This window comes from Platalea leucorodia (assembly GCF_965183815.1).
Source record: "Platalea leucorodia genome assembly, chromosome: 1".
Classification (NCBI taxonomy): domain Eukaryota; kingdom Metazoa; phylum Chordata; class Aves; order Pelecaniformes; family Threskiornithidae; genus Platalea; species Platalea leucorodia.
The window spans coordinates 151,275,505-151,296,084 of record NC_138823.1 but is presented as its reverse complement, the minus strand read 5'-3'; the positions used below and the strand labels follow the sequence as shown (position 1 = coordinate 151,296,084).

Here is a 20,580-nt window from a genome sequence, read left to right as displayed (position 1 = left end):
TCATGCACGTGTGCTCTCACAGAGTGCTGGAGGAAAACTGCATTACAAAATTTTCAGAAATTCAATGCCTTATTGCTCCATAAACCTCACCTCTGCTATACTGATTAAAAAACTACCACCTAGAACAGCTAACCCAACTGCTTGATTTACTGCTAATGATTAAGAATCCTAACACATACATCTGTGCTGAAGTACCTTAAGTGTACAGTGCACCAACTAAGTTCTCTGAGCAGCGACAGTCACAATCAGCTTTTTTACATAATTCAGCTCTGATCTACCAAGGCCACACCAAAATATATAAGTATTTAAAAGCAATGCATTTTGTAAACACATTTGGCCAAATGAAACTACGGCAACAACAGGAACTGGGTTCTCAAATACACTCAAATTCTTTATAATACAAAAGAATTCCGTATTCTTCTCATTTGGATTACTGCAATCTTAAAACTTAATTTTTGTAATTTATATCTGCTGCCAAAATAAACATAACAGCAATGCTCAGCAAACAAGCATAAAGTACCAGAAGAAACCTGTAAGTCTCGCTAGTGTAATTTTTTCTAACTACTGTATGAATTGAGTAATATACTTAAAACTGCAAAACTCAGCCAAAGAATATGCAATGATACCAGGGGTAATGTTAATAACCGACTGCTAAAGACTAGCAAGTGTTACAATTGAGAAAACCACGGGGGTGAGAAAAGGATGAGGAAGAACCTCAGCAGTCACTGACCAACCAGTTTAATCTGTCAGCATCAGGGTCACAACCCACCCAGCACTGCCCTGGCCAGCTTGCTGAGTTCTCTCAGGAAAATTTCAGAGTATTGCTGCACCAGAAACAGAAGTGCTGCCTGATGGAACTCAGAGGAAAGCTGTGAGAAGTATTCTACAGACAGACACATTGTTAAGATATGGACAATACAACATTTGATTCAGCAGCTAAATTAGAAATAGGAAAATGTGATGTGCCCTACAGATAAAGCAGCCAAAAAGTAGGAAAAGCAACCCCACACTTTACCTGCATAAAGCACTCACAGTGAGCACAAACAGAAGCAGCAGATTCTGACTGGAACATTCAAACCAAAGGGTAGAGGTCAAATAGTTCCCCAGGAACTCTCCACTACTGCCAGCCATTGAGGGCAGAGGACTACCGCTAACAGCTGAGCTATAGTTCAGCCAGGGATTTTATTCAATCTCCTTGTGGGACTACAACATACCCCTGCAGCAAAAGAGATTGAGCTGAAAAAAGTGTTGTTGTTGGTTTTTGTGGTTTTTTGTCGTTTTGTTTTTCACAACTACTACTGCATTAAAAAATACACACTAAGAACAGAACTATTAAAACAGTGGTACATATATGCTGGCATAAGGCTGCCAGTAACACATCGACACGAAGCAAGAACTCATTTAGGCAAGGACTACTGCACATACTATTCAGTCATTTGGACCAAGCTATTTTTATAAGCAAAAAATACAGCTTTACCTCTTTTTAGAAAGAGAGAGGGATGGCACAGCTAGTGAACAAAAAAAGATCAAGGGCTGTTTGCTTTACTAGTGTAAAAATAAACCCCTCAAACTATTTTCCAATTTTACAAAGATACTTTTAGAAGATTGTTTAAACTGAGTGTCTCAGGACAATTTTGTTTTTTCATTTTGTATAACAGCTACAAACAAATAATTTTAAATGCTGCATACCCATAGTACTACAGGTTCACAGTCACCTCTGGGAAAATGAGTAACAGAAGCAAACCATCCCACAACATCCCAATGTACAACACTGCTTCCTCCCTTCTTTTAAATTTAAATATGTAAAATGGTGCAGAAATTATACTGGTCAAATTTCTTATTTAAAAAAACAAACAAACAAACAAACAAACAAACAACAGTCCAACATTCATAACAAAAGAAAAAGGCAAGACTATGAATGATCTCTTTATCATAACATAAGCTACACTGAAATTTTCTCCTTCTGTAAGAAGAGAGGTATTCAAGCAACATGGGAAAACTCACATTTTCTGGAATAAATATTTCAAGCCTAATATTCATTCATCTATTCTAATTCTTCAATCACGTACTAACTTTCTGTAATCCACCCTGTCTGAAGCTCAGGAAGTCTTCTATTTGCTCACAACGAAGTGCCATGAAACACTTACATCAGCGAGGCAAGAGTATTACAGAGAATCTATCCATTTAATCCATATAAACTTAAAAAAAACACACAGGAATACAGAAATGAAGTGATTATTTAATATGGAACCATCCATGGTAACATGGATTCTAAAGTAAGATTTATAGTGTCAAGACCGCCCTGTGCGATCCATTTCACTATTCATACCCAATTCTATGTTCTCAAATGAATGTCGTATGTAAGAAATACCAGAACTCCCTGCCAACATTTGTAGCAGTTGTCACAATGGGAAATTCCTTCTATTGCACTAAGATTCAGTTGCTCAATTTAAGTGGAAGCAACTAATAAAGGTACACAGTAAAGCAGGGAAAGAATATGTCCAGTTTGAAGTCTGATCACACACCAAACAGGAATCAAGCACATGCCAGAACTGAGTAATAAAAAGGGTTTTCTTTAAGTGTATTTTAAAGATAGTAATGAAAATAGAGAGGGTATGCTAAAAGGAGAGAACATTTAACATGGATGTTTTGCACTGTCGTGTTTAAAAGTATCAAATGGCAATCAGAACACAGAGGCTGAACTGAAGCAGGTAATTATGTTTTCAGTACAAGAACCATGCATAAACCAGTACACCTTACTTCTTCCTTTACTGTGTTGAATAAAAAAAGGCTTGCTAAAAATCTTCAGTTCCTCTGTAGTTTATAGTCAACATTCATGTACCAGGTCATAAAAAATTGCACAAAGTCTCAAGAAAAACATACAAAATTTCTTTGCATGCACAACCTTCTTACATTGCAGTATTTGCCAATGTATGGTATTGTTTGGATATTTTGGACGGCCAAGTGCACTTATCTCTGTGTAAAAGCTGGAATTCTTTAATAAAGAAGACTGGAAGGCAGGAAAGTAAATGCAGGGTGTAAGACCAATGTCAGACCTGAGCCTTTTTGGTCTTCTTTTTAGCACTGCACTATTCTTCTGTAACTAGACAGGCTTGCAAATATCAACAGGGCAACAAGTCACCTTTCAAAAAAGAATTCAGTGTCATACTAATTAAGCAGTATTTTAAAATAAAAAGACATGTTTATAAAAAATTACTTTTTCCCCTCCCAAAGCCCCCAAAATAGAGTTTTCTTATACAATGTTACTCTTGAAGAATTTGACTATACCAAAGTATCACACTATCACTAACAACACACATCTCCATTCTCACAATCTTCTTGAGCTTTTCTTCCCTAATAATGAAGTAAATCCAATTAAAATATAAACTTCTGAAGAGTCACGAACAATGCACAGTAAAGTCCTGATCTTTGCTTGATGACTCTAAATGTTTCTTGTATGTATTATAGAGAAATACAAACTTTCAGCAGCTTTAGAGCTGAAGATCCAGTATATGTCAAGACACAGATCAGAACAGGAGAGTAGCTGTTACAGACATATAGAAAACTGTTGCTTTCTCTAAGAATTGCACTTGTGTTTATTGAAAAGTTTGACACTGGCATTCCAAACAGTAACAGCAGTTCATAAAACATAATGGTCCAAAATGACTTTCAAATGCTGTAACTACATCTATGTTAAGAACCCAAATAATGGCAAAGATCCAAATCAACATGAGGAAGGACAAAAATTAAAATACGCCCTACTAAAAATACGTCTTTTAAATTATCATTTGAATTTATAATTTACAGAATAAGCCAATAAACAGCAAATATTGCAGTGTCAATTTGAAGTTGTGTAAGATATAGCAAGCATGGTTTAAGGGGAAATAAACACATCAAAACAGTAATCGGTTTCTAAGCACACACAATCAACAGGAAAAATATCTAAATTCTAGAACTAACATATTTCGAACAAACAATGCAAATGCAATGCATCCTCTTAAATACTAGAAGGAATTGCATCAGACATACCTTTTCTCTCTGTTTTCTGTGCAGGGATGGAAGATGTGGATGTAGGCAGTTTTGATAAAGTAGATGCTCCATTAGCATCAAAGGATTTCTTTGGCTGGTGATCAGATTGTAGAGAAAATGGACTAGGAGGAACAGTGCTTGGGGTAGCAGTTGGATGAACCACTGGTTTGATGGGATGCTGTACTGGAGTAGAACTACTGTGAGTCTCTGCTCTTGGCAGTCTGTAGTCTCTGTCATTGTGCCTGCTTGTTTGAGATAAAATATTCTGTGGGAGCATACTACTGGCGTCACTGGAATGCTTGTCTTCCACTTTTTTCAGGATTCCCCAAGTAACGTTGCAATAAGAAAAAAAAGATTAAATTAGAAACTTGTCTAAGACTGCAGTGACTTTGATTAATACAGCTGCACATCAACAACTAGAGCTGATTGAACTTCTTATGATTAAAAAAAGCCTCAAGTAGATCAGTATCAAAAAAGGCAAAATTTAATTTTACTCACTGACAAAATGCATTTTCTCTGACCTTTGCTTGATTTAGAGTTCCGGTTAAGCACTGTGTTTTGATGAAAGGCTGCTTTATAACGAGTGTTACAGTCAAGTTAACTTTTGAAGTCTCCTAAAAAATCTGAATCAAAATCTATTATTTCCATCTTATATTTAGTGTGACCAGATAATTCGTGCCGTTTTTCTTTTGTTCATTGAAAATCCTGAACATCGAGTATAATTTAATAGTTTCAAATTCTAGCCTTCAAAGAATTCCACTTCAAGTCACTTGAGTACTACTACAAAGAATTTACTTTCAGTTGAATTAATTCAAGACGACTATATATTAAATGAGTGACTATTCTGCATTTGTCACACGATCAGAGACTTTAAAATATGCTACACAGGCACATACCGAGCAAATATAGAGTAATTCTTTTTATTGATTCCTAGATTTTCACCTGTCACAAAACAAATAGTTACTGCAATATGCATTTCTGCTATCTTTTTGTAGCATACAGTATGTTTTAGCATATGCAGTATGTTTCAGCACACACAGAAAAACAGCCCTTCACAGAACTCTGCGTTGTCAAGTCCCAGGCAAGGGGTGGGGGTGGAGATTAATACTGTGGCATCTGCCTTCAAACCACCCTGAGAACTATGCTACAAATTCACCCAAACTACATCAGCTTACAGAAAGAATCTCACAGTTCAACCATTTCCCAGAAAAGACTTACAAAGATTAAAGCTAGGTATCAAGAAAAAAAATTCCAAGTATCAGAAATTCATAGTCTGGGAAAGGCTTTGCTAACAGTACTGGCACGGTAAAAATATGCTTTCAATAATGTACACAAGTCTCATAATCCATTAAATTAGCTTATTATTTTCAGATGTGAAATTAAGGTTTTAGAAGAGACCCCTGCTCCTCTGTTTTTAAGCTCAGAATATGACATTAACATGTCTCAATGATCACAACAGTCCAACTACACCATAAACTGTGCAAGTTGTTTCAATAACTACCTCTAAAGATAATTAAATTAGGCAGTAAAAGCTGCAAAAAGGAGGAGTACCATCAAAAGCATTAAGCAAGTGTTGTACTAGTAAAGGCTTGAAGTTATTTTAAGAAACAACATTTGGGGGAGCCGTCTGTGTTATCCGCTTTGGCCTTTTTATGTAAAAAGGTGAGAAAAACAGCTAAGGAAAGGGATTTAAAAGTTTTTTTTTTTTAAGTTTGGAAAAGAAAACAGTAATGCAAACAAGGCAAGAATATATTACTGTAAAAAAACCACATACTTCCACTGGCAAACCCACTGGCAGCTGTCGCCTGCATCACCTCTCTTCTGTAATCCCTATCTTTTGGAAAACTGTTAACTGACATTTTGCTTGCTTCTTTTTGTCTCTGCTCTCTGAAGGAAAGAAACACAAGTTAAGTAAGAACTTACATCATCTAATAATATAACACTTTCTATGGGTGAAGTTACATGAGATGAACTAAACTAAGAGCTTGCTGCTACAGACAGGGTAGGCAAACTCCAGCCACTGCTTCCTTACAGCAGTGCTTCCCGAAGCCCCCAGTATACCAGTTCAGCTCATTAACATTGAAAAAAACCCAAACAAACCGCCAAAACAAAACCCAAAAGAAAACGAAAAACCCCACCTCACCAAAAAAAACAAAAACCCAAACCAACCACTCTTCCCCCTCCTGCTCCGGATAATCAAGGGATAAAATAGGTGCCAGAGGTCACGGTAAGGGTAGGAACACTGGAGACTTGGACCACAATCTTTTATAGCAGTAATCTAGTAGATAAGCTCAGCTGCTCTTAAACGAGGTTTAAGAATATTTCTTCTTTATACAATGAAAACAGACACACACATATACCTTTCCAGCCACTCTTTTGGTTTTTCCCATTGTGAAACTTCTGTTCGGCAGTTGTAGTAGTATTTTTTGCCTGAAGAGCTGATGTGTTCAGACCAATCGTCCGCAGAATCGTAAGCCTTTAAAATACAAACAGTGTTGGAAAAAGGACTAGAGAGCTGTAATATACAAATTTAAAAGCTTCCACCATTTTTAAAACCACATGGCATCCTCATATGCACACATACCACGGCTTTCCATTTATACCATCTCTAAATGCCTGTTTCATTTTGATAGTTTAAAGATGTGACCACTATGCTCCTGCTGCATTCTGCATTAGTTTCCTCTGTTTTATTCCCATCATCCCTGAAAAAAATCTAATAGTATGTTTGGCAGGATACAATAATATCAACATTGATAACATTCGTTTTCGGCACCTTAAAACTTCCTCAAAAATCATTAATTATATTTTCAAAAATTTTAAGTACTTCACAAATTTATCTATTCTCTTTTCAGTGCGATTTTTAACAAATACCACTCTAACTACTAAGACTTGGATAATAAAAGCAACTAAAATTCACAATGTGTAATGCATCTTAAATAAATAAAATCATACTGTCTTCTCTAGATTTACCAACAAAGTTCATGGAAAATATTTCTCTCTGTAACTACTTCATTTAAATAATCTAGCATTTTGAAATTCAAAACAGGTGCCTCAAAGCTCTAATGATTATCAATTAGAATAGTTTTACAACATATAACAACTGCAGCTTGGGTTTACAGAGTGTTTATAAAATAAAGACTGATGCTGGAAAACTCAGTGAGGCAAGTAATGTACATGCCGCCTGTTTTAGACAAAATGATGAAAATATAGTGTGCATGAATGGGGTGACAGAGGGATGAATACCAATCACAAATACTCACTGCATCAGAAGTTTTGCTTGGATTATTGCTGGGATTAGAAGAATGTGAATTTGAACTATGAAGAGCACTGTGGTTATGTGAATTTTCTTGTGGAGAGTAACTGGTCCCTAAAGGAAAAAAGACAGACTGTTCACCACGTATGTTTTTAAAGAAATCAACCATCTGCATTCTAAGGAGGTGGAAGGGGAAAGGAGAGGGGAGAAGGCAAGTTGTCCACAGCCTGGACCACAGCATAGTTCAGATGCAGAAGTATTTCAGGAGACCATATGGATATTTCTTTACACACAGCATAAAGCTCACTTTTGCTTTTCTAGTTACAATAATGCAGTATGTCCCTTCACTAGTCTTACTCTCAAACTTCATTCCACTACAAAAAAACAAGTAGCCTTTATATTTTTTGATGGTTGGAGGAGTCCTAACATGTCAATTCAAAAATTAAGAGACATTTAAGTCTCTCCTCAACATTAAGTCACAAAGTTTAAAAGGGTTTAATCAACAGTCTACACACTTAGATACATAAAATCAGGCTTTAAGTTCACTGGAGCAATGCTATTTTCTTAACCCTTTTGAGACTACTTGTAAGTGGTTCTAGGTAACTATTTCTGTTTATGTATATACATTGAATTAATTCTCCTGCACCTCAATCTCTGCAATATAGGTATCAATATTTAGAATATCAAAAGCAGCATTTCCCAAATTGCCACCTGCTTCAGGCCTCCCTAACAACTGCTTCTCAAGGTAACCCAGTTTTCTTTCTCACTGTGGAAACACTGGAACAGAAAAGAACAGCTGGGAAATGAGAAGGGAGATAATTCTCAACACCTTTTACATCCAAATTTGTGCCTAAGCTCAAGTCACCAATTACACCTGAACAGTTCTAATGACAATTAAACAAGGCCATCCGTTAAACCCTTTGCAATCTTATTTTAAACGTCCTGCTCTTAAGGCCTCCCATTCCTCAAAAACTTCTAGGCAAGTAAAAACTCTCCCATTCTTCTTTATATGATTTCCTCTTCCTAAGTTTTAAATGGCCACATGAATCATACCAAACTAAGAAAAATCATTTTCTTACACATTTCAGGGGAAAACCTAGATATTCCAAATACAACACTCTCCCTGCCTTTATTTTTCTTCTGCCTACTGAGAAGTTTCTAAACACCCAGGGATACTACATTAGGTACCACTAGCTTCACATACCGTATACCGATCTAAATACAAAGTCAAAGTGCTTTGGAAATGGCAAAGGCTGTATCTTACGGGCAACAACAATCAAGAACAGTCCACTGACAGTGGGACTGATAGGTGGGAGTGAATGGAGCCATTAAAACAATTTTTTTTAAGTCTCCTGAGAGTCACACACTCAGAAGATAACTAAATGATATATCATGGTGCAGAATGCGAAAGATTATAATGCAAATTCTATCTTCTGATGCTTCTGACTACACAAGCGTTGACAAATTTACTATTTCAAACTTCTTTCTCCACGCCTCTAACCCTGTAGGTTAGAAAAACAGTCCATCACAAAAGCAAAGAGGTACACCGTGACTAATCTGTTTAGTACCCTACAAAGGTTAAAGGCTGATTTGCACATGCATGAGTTATTGCAACCTGAACTATCAGTAGCTCTGAACCTTTTCCTACACTATTTTGGCTAAAACCATATGTCATTCTCCGGGGGGGAAGAGGAAAAAGCCTTGTCCTCAAATACAGCCTTCCAAAAGCAAGACAATTAGTCCTACACCGTAAGTATCCTGCATGCTCAGAGCCAGGTGGAATGACTTACCATGGGGGTAACTTAAGCTTGTCAGAGCAATACTCATCACATGCTTGTGATGCACATGAATAACAACAAAAAAATTGAGCTTCTAGTAAACAATGTGACTTTGCATGTTAGAAAATTCCAGAATTTAGACTTTAACATACATTTATAAAAACAGACACATTTAGTTCCCCTAAATGTATGCCAAGAAGTATATTATAATTACAAAACTGTACTCCTCAATCAGTCACACCAAGAGTCTTAATTTTTTTTTTTTTTTTACACACTTCTTATGGAATGAGATAGCTGTTTAATATTTTCGTACTAATCATTCTGTTAAGTCTTTATTTATTTACTATATCCTTCCTAAACTCTACTGAGATAAAATCATTAAATTTCTTCATGTATTTCTGTAGGTTGCTTAAAGCAGACATTTTAGTTCATTTCTACTATGAGGTAAAATCATCTCTCTTTTTAAAGGAAAAAACAAGATGAAAATTTACCAGATGGCTTGTTTGAACAGTTTGATATTAGTCACTTCAAAACTTCAGAAAACACCAATGTAGTTAATTTGCTGTAATCCTGTACCATGGATGCAGTAACACTACACTTTGGTCAGCGTACTCAAGATGCAGTTGGTGATTTTTAAATACTGTAGTGGTCTAAATACACCGCCACAGTCAAGCTAATCTAACATGCATTTTCCAAATGTGAATAAGAGCCAACAACATACATATTAAATCAATAAAATCCTTTAAAGCCAATTCTATCCAACCCATAAACTAGACTCACTCACCCTCAGACTCACTGAGCAGACTTTCAGCCCCCACGTGGTCTAACAGCTCAGCAGCATCCCCTCACCATTTCACACTGTTCCCAGCCGCCCTGGTTCCCAGCCCCAGTACTGAGTCACAAAGCACCTCAGAGCGCGTATCAGAGCGGCTGCAGCCATCACACCCACCCACCTACAGCTGGCCCCAGTAGTAGAAACGCCTACTCTGCAGCAGTTTCTTCCTAAGGAGCCCCTGGGCCTCTCCACGCTGAGCTGCAGTCCTCCTAGCAGAACTCCCAGGCTGCACGCCCACAGGCTTGCCCTGAATCAGGGATCCTGACCTACCTCAGCTGGCCTCAGCTGCATAAAAACTGATCATGGCTGCTCCAGCAATACCGATTGCCTCAGGTTGCCAGGACAAGCTACATGGGCTTTTACAAGGGCCAACCATAAATACATACCCGATGGTGACTAGGGTAGTTACACAGTGTAACTACAGGTGCAGGTTCACCCGCATACCCACATTTTATTTTATGCATAATACAGCTTTACGTTTGGATCCGTAACTGAACTTCAAGGCAACGAGCATAGGAAAGGGCTGCCTAACTGACATTTGCTGTTGGGAAACTTCCAAGGCCGAAGCAAATGACGCTCTGGAGAACAAAAGTTTCAGGCACTTCATACAAGTCAGGGGCTTAAAGATCACATGCAAACACCAGAACCATACCACCAAATTAACCACATACTAAATAAAACCTTGCTGCCTCAGGATAAAAAGGTACATACCTGCATAGCAGTCACCTAGGAACTCTGACAACACAGCCAAGCAAGCATTGCCAGCCAGCTCCAGTTGCCAGGGAAAGTTGCTGAAGATCTTTAAAAGGCCACCAACTTAAAATCGTATGCAGAGAGCAATCTGCAAGTGGAGGTCTACCTCTAAAAAGAAAGGGGGTTCCCCATACTTGTATGCTAGCTTTCACCATTAGCAAAGCCTAACCCTGAGCCATTTTAAGGTGGCTGTGACTTGCGATCGGCTCTGTGTCTCCCAGCTGCATGCCTGGCAAAGTAGCTCATGCGAACAGGATCACTAAGATTAGTCCATATCCCAGTAACAGGCCTGATAAGGTAGACCACACGCTCCTGTACCTCAACACGTTCCCTTATAGCACTTCTCACCCTTTCCTCTTACAGTCAGACCTTCTTTACTAGTCCCACTTTCTTCAAGAAAGACGGATAAAAAGACTTGGGTTTTAAATGCTTATTAATGTATCTTAAGATTTAGCAATTGCAAATATACATCTTTGATGCACCATAGGGAAATTCATACTGTGTTATAAATCCTCTAATTCAGTTACAGAACTCTCCATGGAAATGTTTACTGCACTGTCACTGTGACTCTCCTCAGCTTAATCATTATTTTGGAAGCAGTTAAATCTGGAAAGAGCTATTCCTAACTGGAAGATGGCCAAGAAGGGCATCAGCACTACAGTTACATAAAACTGTAGTGGTGCAACCGTACGAGCAGGCCTTCACTAACACTATCTCTAATGAAGAATGGGTCACAGGACAGGACAGAGTCAAGGTTAAATTATCATAACTATCTTCAAGTCTTTCAAACAAAAATCCCATCTTCCTCACTAATGCATGAAAATCAGCAGAAAGCACAAAAAGCATGGTTCTGGGAATCAATTCAAAAACCAGGCTGTGACTTAATGCCTACTACAGATCTGAGATTCTGCCACACCAAGACTCACATGAACAATGTTTTTTTAAGTAGTTTCCAGATCCAAACTGCTGAATCCCCGACAGTTTAAACTGCAACGAGGCTTCAACACTACAGTGGACTTGGAAAACAGACATAACATAGGGTGAAATAAGAATATGGCATTTTGCAACACAGTCAACTTCCTCCAGTAATTATCACATTTAATTAATGTCTCCATTAACACCACTTCAACTCTGTGAAATTAAAAAAAGCTGCAATTCTGAGTTAGCTAAGGATCAGACTGCTCTATAAAAGCGACTGATTTCTTTCCCTTCTCCCCTGCTGTCTTTCAAGAACAAGCTGAAACTCACTCCTTTCCAAAACCTATACACTTACACTAGCAACTACAGCATCCATCTATAACCAGCTAAAGTAAATTTTCTTGTGGCTTCATTAGAAGAGTCAAATACATCACAATGCCATTCCACACCATCCTCTGGCATCCAAGTGTCTTAGCCTAATTAAAACTCTTTTTAGCTCATAACATTATACAGTATCATAAACCTAAAATCTTCAACTGAACTGCACAAATCAGAACACTGAGACACATTAGAGCTACCTTCAAAAGACAATCTACAATCCAGATCAGCAAATAGCAAAAAAATAAAATAAAAAAAAGGCTATTTTTCATCCTCTTCAAACAAATGCACACTGAGAAATTAAGACAGTAAACAAGTTCACACGCCTCCACTCACACCCAAGATTTTAGCCAGGCACAAATAGTAAAATTACAGTAGTTGCAGCAGTACAGTATAGTGTCACACTATACAATAGTTAACTTTATACAGTCCAACATAGATGGAGCATTTATGTTTCCTTTTCAGTCAGACAAATACCTTGTTAATATCCTAATTCTCCTTCTGTCCATAATAAAAAGTGTCAGCGCAGATAATACAAAGGAAAGTTTACAAATGCTCACCAGCCGGGCAGGAAGCACCAAACATGCTCCCTAGCAATAACGAGTGCTGTAACTGGAACTCAAAGGCAGTCCTCCCCTTCCCTCCCTCCAGAGGGAACAGCGATTCAGGATGGGCTCTAGGACAGTCCTCTTTTCTGTGCCCAGAAACCAGGCATATGGAAAGAAACACGGGGCAGCAGAAAAGCAAGGAAGTTCATTCCACTTGTTTCAACTCCATGCATACTGTTCTATGACTCCACATTCCACCTCTCAGCTAATACGCAATCAAATTCATTAAACTAGAAACAATATTAGAACTTGAACTTCCTGAGCAGAACAAATACTGCCCAACTGACAGACACTAATTATTTGTTTAACAGAGAATACTTAACAGCAAGATAATTTATGGTAGTGATATTTTATGGGGATAACTAATTAAGACTTGTTTGAACAGTGAAAATAATAGAAACTTATCTGGGATAAGCCTAAATTAAAATGTCTAAAGTGTATTTCAACCAACATCTTTGTTAGTTCAGTGCAAATCTTTGTGCAGAATACCTTCTGAAGTTCTGCATATGGGAAGAAAAAAAGTAACACAATAGGAACACAATACCCAACATCTCAGCAGTAACTGAACAGCCTATCATGGCCATTTTTATTTGCCACATGTAAAAGTAATAAGACAAAACACAATTTTTCTTCACTGCATTTTCATGTGGCCTGCTGTATTGAAATAAAATATGGCTGCCTTCCATAAGCAACTAAAAGCATAAAAACTTGCAATTTTTCTAGCAGAGCAATGGCCTCAGAGAATACACCAACCGCGCAGTAACGTTTTCCAGAAATTCATGACATACTAAGTTGAATGCACAGTGCTCTGCCAAAAGAAAATCTAGCCTGATCACTGTACTGCCCAACTGCCCAATTACATACTCATTACGCCCCCCCCCCCCCCCGAATGTTTTATACCAGTCAACAAGTAGCTCAATGAGCAAAAGAGCTTACAAAGCCTCATTTCTTCCCCTACCCTCCTCTCTTACTGTCTCTCTTATCCAGGACAGGAAAGTCTTTCTGGTTTGTAATGTCTGATTCACGGGATAATCATCCCAATGTAAAGAAGTTTTCATCTTTTTCTCCAAGTTTCTCCAAGGCAGTAATAAAATGGCTCAAATTAAATTCAAACTTCTGCTTCTCACATAACAATTTAGTGATTTACTACTCCAGCAGCTAACAGGCAGACTGTTTTCCTAGGGTTGTACTTCAGTCTAAATGGATGTAACAGCTTGGGTCGTCCTCACTGGTAGAACAGACAAACTTATTTTTGTCCAACCATCCCCTTCCAGTTTGCTCCTTTCCTTGTTACAGCTACAGCAAAATAAATAAATAATTTTGGGGTTGTTTTCTTCCTCCACCTCCCGGTAGCATGAGAAATCACTTTTCAACTTATACACAACTTAGAAAATGATCAGGTTCACTGAACAAAGTCCACTGAATCCACTGAGTTTCTGGAAGATCCAATACTCAAATGTCCCAAGTCCTATCCTTCCAAAAAGCCTAAGGGATGAAACATGCATTTCCACTGCACTCTGGACAAACCCCTACCAACTTTCTTCAAAGAAAAACAGTATATTGGCAGTTCCCTTGAGATCTCAACCATTAAAACAAAAATAAGCAAAAGATTGGACAAATCATTTTACCATCAGTGTAAAAATGTTTATTCTTTACTTCTGAAGAGCAGTAAGCAGTATCATTTGGAAGAATTTGCCTGTTTCTCATAAATGAAGGCAAGTTCCAACCAGCTGCTAAACCTTTCTGATAAGAACACCTTAGAAAGACCCAAAGGTTACTGAAGCAGATAACTTTTAAACAAATAGAAACCTACAAGTTGAATTTCCGTGAAAATAAGAACTATAGGTGGACAACAAATTCTACAGATTTACATTTGCTATTTCCTCCCTTTGGGTTCACGTCACCTAATAAAAAAAAAAAAAAAATGTTAGCAACATCCTCAACGCTGCTTAACATCTCTACTTTGTTTGAGATCAATCGACCCGAGAAAGCAGCTTAAGCAATTTTACCCGTGGAAAATATGAAAAAGTACCATGAACTTCAGCAACACAGAGTCATATTCCCAACTCTCTAGCTCATGACCCCAGAAGATCTCAATGGATTAAATAAAAAACAAACTCCCTGCTACAGCATCACTGATGACAGTCAATTTTAAAGTCTTTTTAATCTTGCAACACATATTAACGTTATCACATCTGTATTAAGAGGAGTAGGACATTCCTCTGAAAAGAAACTAGAGGTAGCGGAGAATAAAGCCAAACTATGCTTTCATTCTTGACTGTAGCTCAGGAAACATTTACATCTCTAATGCAGTGTAAGAGAGTGCACAAGAGAGGTTCTCCTGTCCTCAAACAGGAGCTTCATCCAGAAAGGGGCTTTTTAATTGTTATGACACACAAGGCGAGAAGTGTTAAACCGACAGCCAGAGTCCTTACCACAAACTAACAATGATGTTGCCTTAACTCCAGCGTGGATCAGCACAGCATATGGGCAACAGACTGAATTTCTCCCTTCCAAGCCCTCCCCAGAAATATACCATGAAACTCAAATGAACAGCTCCCCCATGAACATACTGTAATAGAGTACTAAGAGATTCAAGTTCTGTAATGGAAGTCTAACAGCACTGCAACGATGCACTATCCTACCTCAGGCAACAATACTTCCACAACCCTGATCAACTCGGAGTAAGCAGAAGACTGTCTGCCACCAGTTCGTGTCTCAGATTGGTCTAATACCTCCTCAAAAGATAACAACTCCGCTACATAAATACAGCAAGAAAGGTGTGAACAGGATTTCAGGTTATGTCAAATAAAGTATATCAAGGTTTTTAAACTGGGTCATAAGTAGAAACTAACTTTATGGCTAAGCACCCTATAATAAGTAGTTACCACAAGGATGGAAAAACTGTTCACTTTAATAGAAAACAGTGTGCGTAAAACTACATTCAGCACATGTCACAAAAACAACATTTAACTTCTGTCAGATCCCCTGAATCTCTATTTCTGCAATCACCGATACACATTCATGTCAGTAGCTAATTCCAATTTTACAAAGTTTTTCTCTCAATACCCAAGAAAAAACTAGAGAACTCAAGACATTTCTAAAAAATGTATTAGTCATCTGGGGTATTTTTAAATTATTACCAATAGGCACATGCACAAATGCTTTCTGAAAATTAGGCTTAGGGGTTACTAAAACTGGGTAAACAAATCCCTTAATATTAGGGGGAGGGGAGGTGCATCACAATTTTTACTTTTCATTCAAGGAGCTTCCCAAAGAACATAAAACAAATACACTGGAGGAAACACTGATGTTTAACAACGTACCCCTCGGTGACATAAGATGGAAATTGCATAAGTGCAGACACTTTCTAAAAACTGAGTTTTCCATTGTTTCAAGGTTGCACACAGCACAGTAATACTATGAAAGACTGATACACCATCAACTGGTCATCACTGACAAAAGTCTGAATAAAGTCAATGGTCATGCAAAACAATTTCTGCTTACAAAGGAGGGGGGAAAAAAAAAAAAAACACCAGTGGCCAGAATACAGCTCTGAGACTACTCCTCCACTTTCTATGCATCAACAGCACCAAATTAGTATTCCCACTCAGAAGCTCCAACCAACTGAGCAAGGTATGACAACTTAATCTCCTTGTCAAAATCCTCTGAGCAAAAATAAGATTAAATAAGAACAAGGCCATGTTATGTAGCAACTCTCAATTTTCTTTCAATGTTTTGGGGATAGTTTTTTGGGGACAAAGAACTTTAAGCAGAAGATTCTGTGAACACAGTATTACTTACAAATTAACTTGCAGAAAAGTTTCCATTATTCAGTTGAAAATACGATGAAGTTCCAGCTTTTTCTGAACATAGATAGTGCTATGCAGTGGCAAATGCTTGCAACCTTAATCCCATCTTAAAAGTTTTCTTCATTTCAATTGAGCGTGCACCATTCAGAATCAGAAACTCTACAAGTAACGTGGTGTTGCAGAAAGTTTAAAAAAAGGAGTCTCTATTACAAAACACTACCGCAATCCTGCAAAAAGGTTAGTCACAGACATAACTATCACGCTTATAGCCCTAATAAAAAGGTTGTGGCAGAACCAATGCTTAACCACCTTAAAAAAAAAAAAAAAAGGCAAGAACAAAAAAAACATTGCATAGCTCCCTTCTTAACTGTGTCTGAAAAACTATTAACTGTAAGTGGCATTATCTCAAATTTGTATCTCAAGACACATCAAATTTAACTACCCTCCAAAGGCAGGCAGAATTTTGTCTCATTTAATTCTATTCTATTTTTATTTTGTAGGCTAACACAAGAAAGCCTTATTCGTCCTCCAGTTACTTAATAACCATATCTGACAAGAACCAAACTCCACTTCAATACAAGCTCACTGCTTAAGTGCTATTAATATTTGCCAGTTGAAGGGAACTTTGCTTCTCTTCTAAGACTACAGCAATGTCCATGAATTTTTTTGTAACTCATCACAAATGAGCAAGCTAACTTGAAAATATTTAGTATTAGAAGCAGCAGTTGCTCAACAAACTTTTATATGATAACTTGTGAAATGATTAGGTTTAGACAAACTGCTCTTTCCGTTCAGGACATGCTATACCACATACATATTTATTACAGTATAGATATGAAACAAGTATAAGGATTTTAATTTTATGCTTATTTAATCTTCAGCTGGGAATTGTTTTTGAAAAGAAGAGATGCTAATAATATTCTGAAAAAAACAAGTCAAATCAATTTCTGCCACACAGAAGTTCTTCATTAAAAAAAGGAATGCTGGCCCAGGGCTCAGGGCAGGGGGGACAGCAAAGCAAGAATCCACCTAAGAATTAATATATATAGTGGTGGTGTTTTAATACAATGGATTCACAGCCTTAGTTTCAGGTTGGATGTTTAGCACGGCTTAATAAAGGTATTGTGCAATAGGGTTTTCAAATACCTAAAGCACAGCAGGTGACAAGACAATTCTTCTCTCTTCCCATTAAATAATTCTTAAATATACACTGAAAATTCAACCAGTCTTTCCTGGAATTTCCTTTCTAGAGGAAAAGTATGCCTCTCCACAAAAGCTAAAGTTATGGTTAAAAACTGAAAATCTATTTTACAATTGTCTGGTTGCTTAAGTGTCTCATTTTATTTCCCTAGTTAAGTAAACACTCTCAAAAGGACTATACAGAGACTGCAACCATTAGTATAGGCTGTGTTTTGCCAGTAAAAAAGGTTAACTTTACACTACTTGAATTTGAAGAGGATCATATTATTTCTCATGTTAAATCAAGTAGAAATAGTATTCTTTCAAAAGAAATGAGAGGTTTTGAAAATTAAGTCTGTGCTAACCTGTCAGCTGTAGGTATCTGAATGAGCAAACTACTGAAACTACTTAACTAGAAGAGATGTCAACTCCCGCTGATGTTATTCAAGGGGGACTCCTAATCGAACACACTATCATCCAGAAGAACATAATTATGTGAAATAAACACAGCAGAAAAAAATAGGTAAAGCACATTACCTAATTTGTACAGAAGAGTTCATGCACAAATGTGCATTATTTATAATTACATGCCTTAATAAAAAAAGTATTCTTTGGGTTTTTTCCAGTGAACAGGTATGTTTGAAAGATAATAAATGAGGTGAGCAGGGCAAATCATAATTTCCTTTCCCCATCTTTGCAACTGATAGGCATGAATAATTTATAACTCCGTTACTCTAACAAACTCAGTAACAAATCTACCTAGGAAAGCACTGAGGACGACTGTTGCTTTGGAGGACATAAAACAGCATGGTATTTAAGAAATCTAGGAAACCAAGGGAGAGGAACTAATCTGTTTAACTAGGATGGAGCTGTAAATATTGCTTCTTAAAAATATTTTCAGAAAGCCCGACATGCCTAAATATATCAGATTTCTATGACAAAATGGTGAAATACAGAATGTTTCTGTTCCATAAAAATAAACTTAAAAAAATTAATCTTACTAGGCATACTGAAGTGTAACAGGTTTGAAAAAGGGGCAGGAGGGATTTGTTCCAAAAGTTTAGCTATGCTGAGATCTTTTCCATAAGAAAGCACTAATACTGGCAATTTGACACAATAACTTAGTTTGAATCTAGTAAAGCCTGATATTAACATGCCCATTACTACGGATATTTTTTCAAATTATTTTTTCTTTTAACAAAAAGGCTGATCTTCAGATTCCTGGAATAAGCAGATTAAAGAGCACTACTGTCAAAACCAAAATCACTGAAATATCAAATCTTTAGGGACATTACAGAATAAATTTGAAGCTCTAACTTCACTAAAACAGGCCAGAAATTACTCAAGTTTTTACTAAAAAAAAAAGGTATATTTTAACAAACATTTCTAACTATTAGCTGATTGCATTTTGTTTCTGCAGAAATTAATGAGCATGTTCACAGTTTAACTTTTCACAAGCTTTTCTCTGGTAGACAGCTTTTCAGACAAAACAACTGTATGGAGTAACAACAGTGCCAGTTTTGAAGTCACTCTTCAAGGGACAATAGCAAGTATTAGTAAATTCAAGATGCATGGTATTTGGGATGAAAAAACACATACAAAGATGACATAGCTAAATATATTTTCTTCCTCTTAATTTATAAAAGTGATCCAACATCATTCCCCTTTCAGAACCCACTTGGTGCGAACTTCTATTAGCTAAGCTCTAGACACATGTAAAAGGGATGTGCCTCCAAGCTCTATTCTTCCCCACATAAAATACAGCAGCATTTGGCGTTTTTATCACCTGCCCGTGGGGAGGCACAGATGAGCCATTTTCATTTGCACTTTGAGTAGCTCTGTCAAATCAACTCTCTAAAAGTAAGGAAATGGTAAGAATTTCATGTCATCAAATGAACTGGACCCACAAAAAAGCCCAAACAAACAAAAAAAACCAAACAAAACCCAACAACCCACAATGATTTTATGGTAGGAATTTCCTGAGCCACAAAATCATATGCCTTCAACCAATACCTCCTAAAACTAGGGAAGGTACGAACTGATCAAACACAAGCAGCTAACATTTTCTAACCAAACATATGAAATGACACAATGCTTTTTCTGCATTTTTTAAAACAAACATTACAAATATTTAAAAATAGGAAAATGTAATTTTACAAATTTCTTTTAAATGCCTTTGTATATTCTCCCCAGTAAGAAGCTGTACCAGTTCAACCATGATCAGGCCTCGTTATTATTGTTATTCAAAATGTTAGTTAAAATTACTGCAAAAAGGATCTATGACCAATTTCCATTCAATATTGGCTTATTTAAGATTTAAATAAAACTGGTTTAATCTTATATAAGTAGAAGTAACCTAGTTTATCCTGCTTCTCATCTTATCCTGTAGCCATCTTAGTCTCCAAGCCCAGATCTGTTTCTCACATTCACAGCCAAAGCTAAAGCTAAGGACAGGAATCAGAAAAAATGGATAGCAAGGAACCAGATGTCACTGTCAAGCCTTCCTCCTACGTCCAATTAGCCTCTCTGCTTCCTTTATGGTCACAATGAATTACAAGAAAAATATCCAGATAGATCAGCAGACTTCATATGGAGGCAAGAAAAAAAAAAAAACCTGACTACAGTTTCATTCGGTTAATTCACTGCGTATCTTGACTTTATTATCTTATGTATTTGAAAGCTGTCCTGGTAAAGACTGCTGACTATTTAAAGGAAAGCTTTATTTAATAAATGTTACAAGTTGTTTCTGCCTCTAACACGCCTCTTCAAGAAGTTCTGCAGCACACAATAATAATTTCTGTTGAGTGAAAACTTCTCTATCAGAATTCAGAAGAAAATAGATTCTAAGTCTATTGTAATTCTCAGTACACCTAAACTAAAGCTTTAATTGTAGTAAATAAGAAGAAAAGATGTGGAAACAGAAACAACAGAATTTCATAAACCTGAACCAGCTTTTAAATGTAACCCCATACTTTTCGGGGAGGAAAAAAAGAGAATTTGAGCTTCATTATTCTCTGAATTCACATTATCCTGCATA

The 20,580-nt window shown here is 37.0% G+C and overlaps 1 protein-coding gene across 4 annotated transcripts in view; it reads right to left on the bottom strand.

Moving 5' to 3' along the window:
* WAC (WW domain containing adaptor with coiled-coil) overlaps positions 1-20,580 on the bottom strand; it is a 65,069-nt gene that overhangs the window by 32,412 nt on the left and 12,077 nt on the right. For all 4 annotated transcript variants that reach the window (XM_082322337.1, XM_082322336.1, XM_082322338.1 and 1 more), the window contains exons 4-7: positions 7,290-7,396; positions 6,390-6,505; positions 5,804-5,916; positions 4,030-4,338 (exon numbers count right to left, since the gene is read on the bottom strand). In XM_082322337.1, coding sequence (XP_082178463.1) covers positions 4,030-4,338; positions 5,804-5,916; positions 6,390-6,505; positions 7,290-7,396 — 645 coding nt within the window. The remainder of the gene's footprint in view (positions 1-4,029; positions 4,339-5,803; positions 5,917-6,389; positions 6,506-7,289; positions 7,397-20,580) is intronic.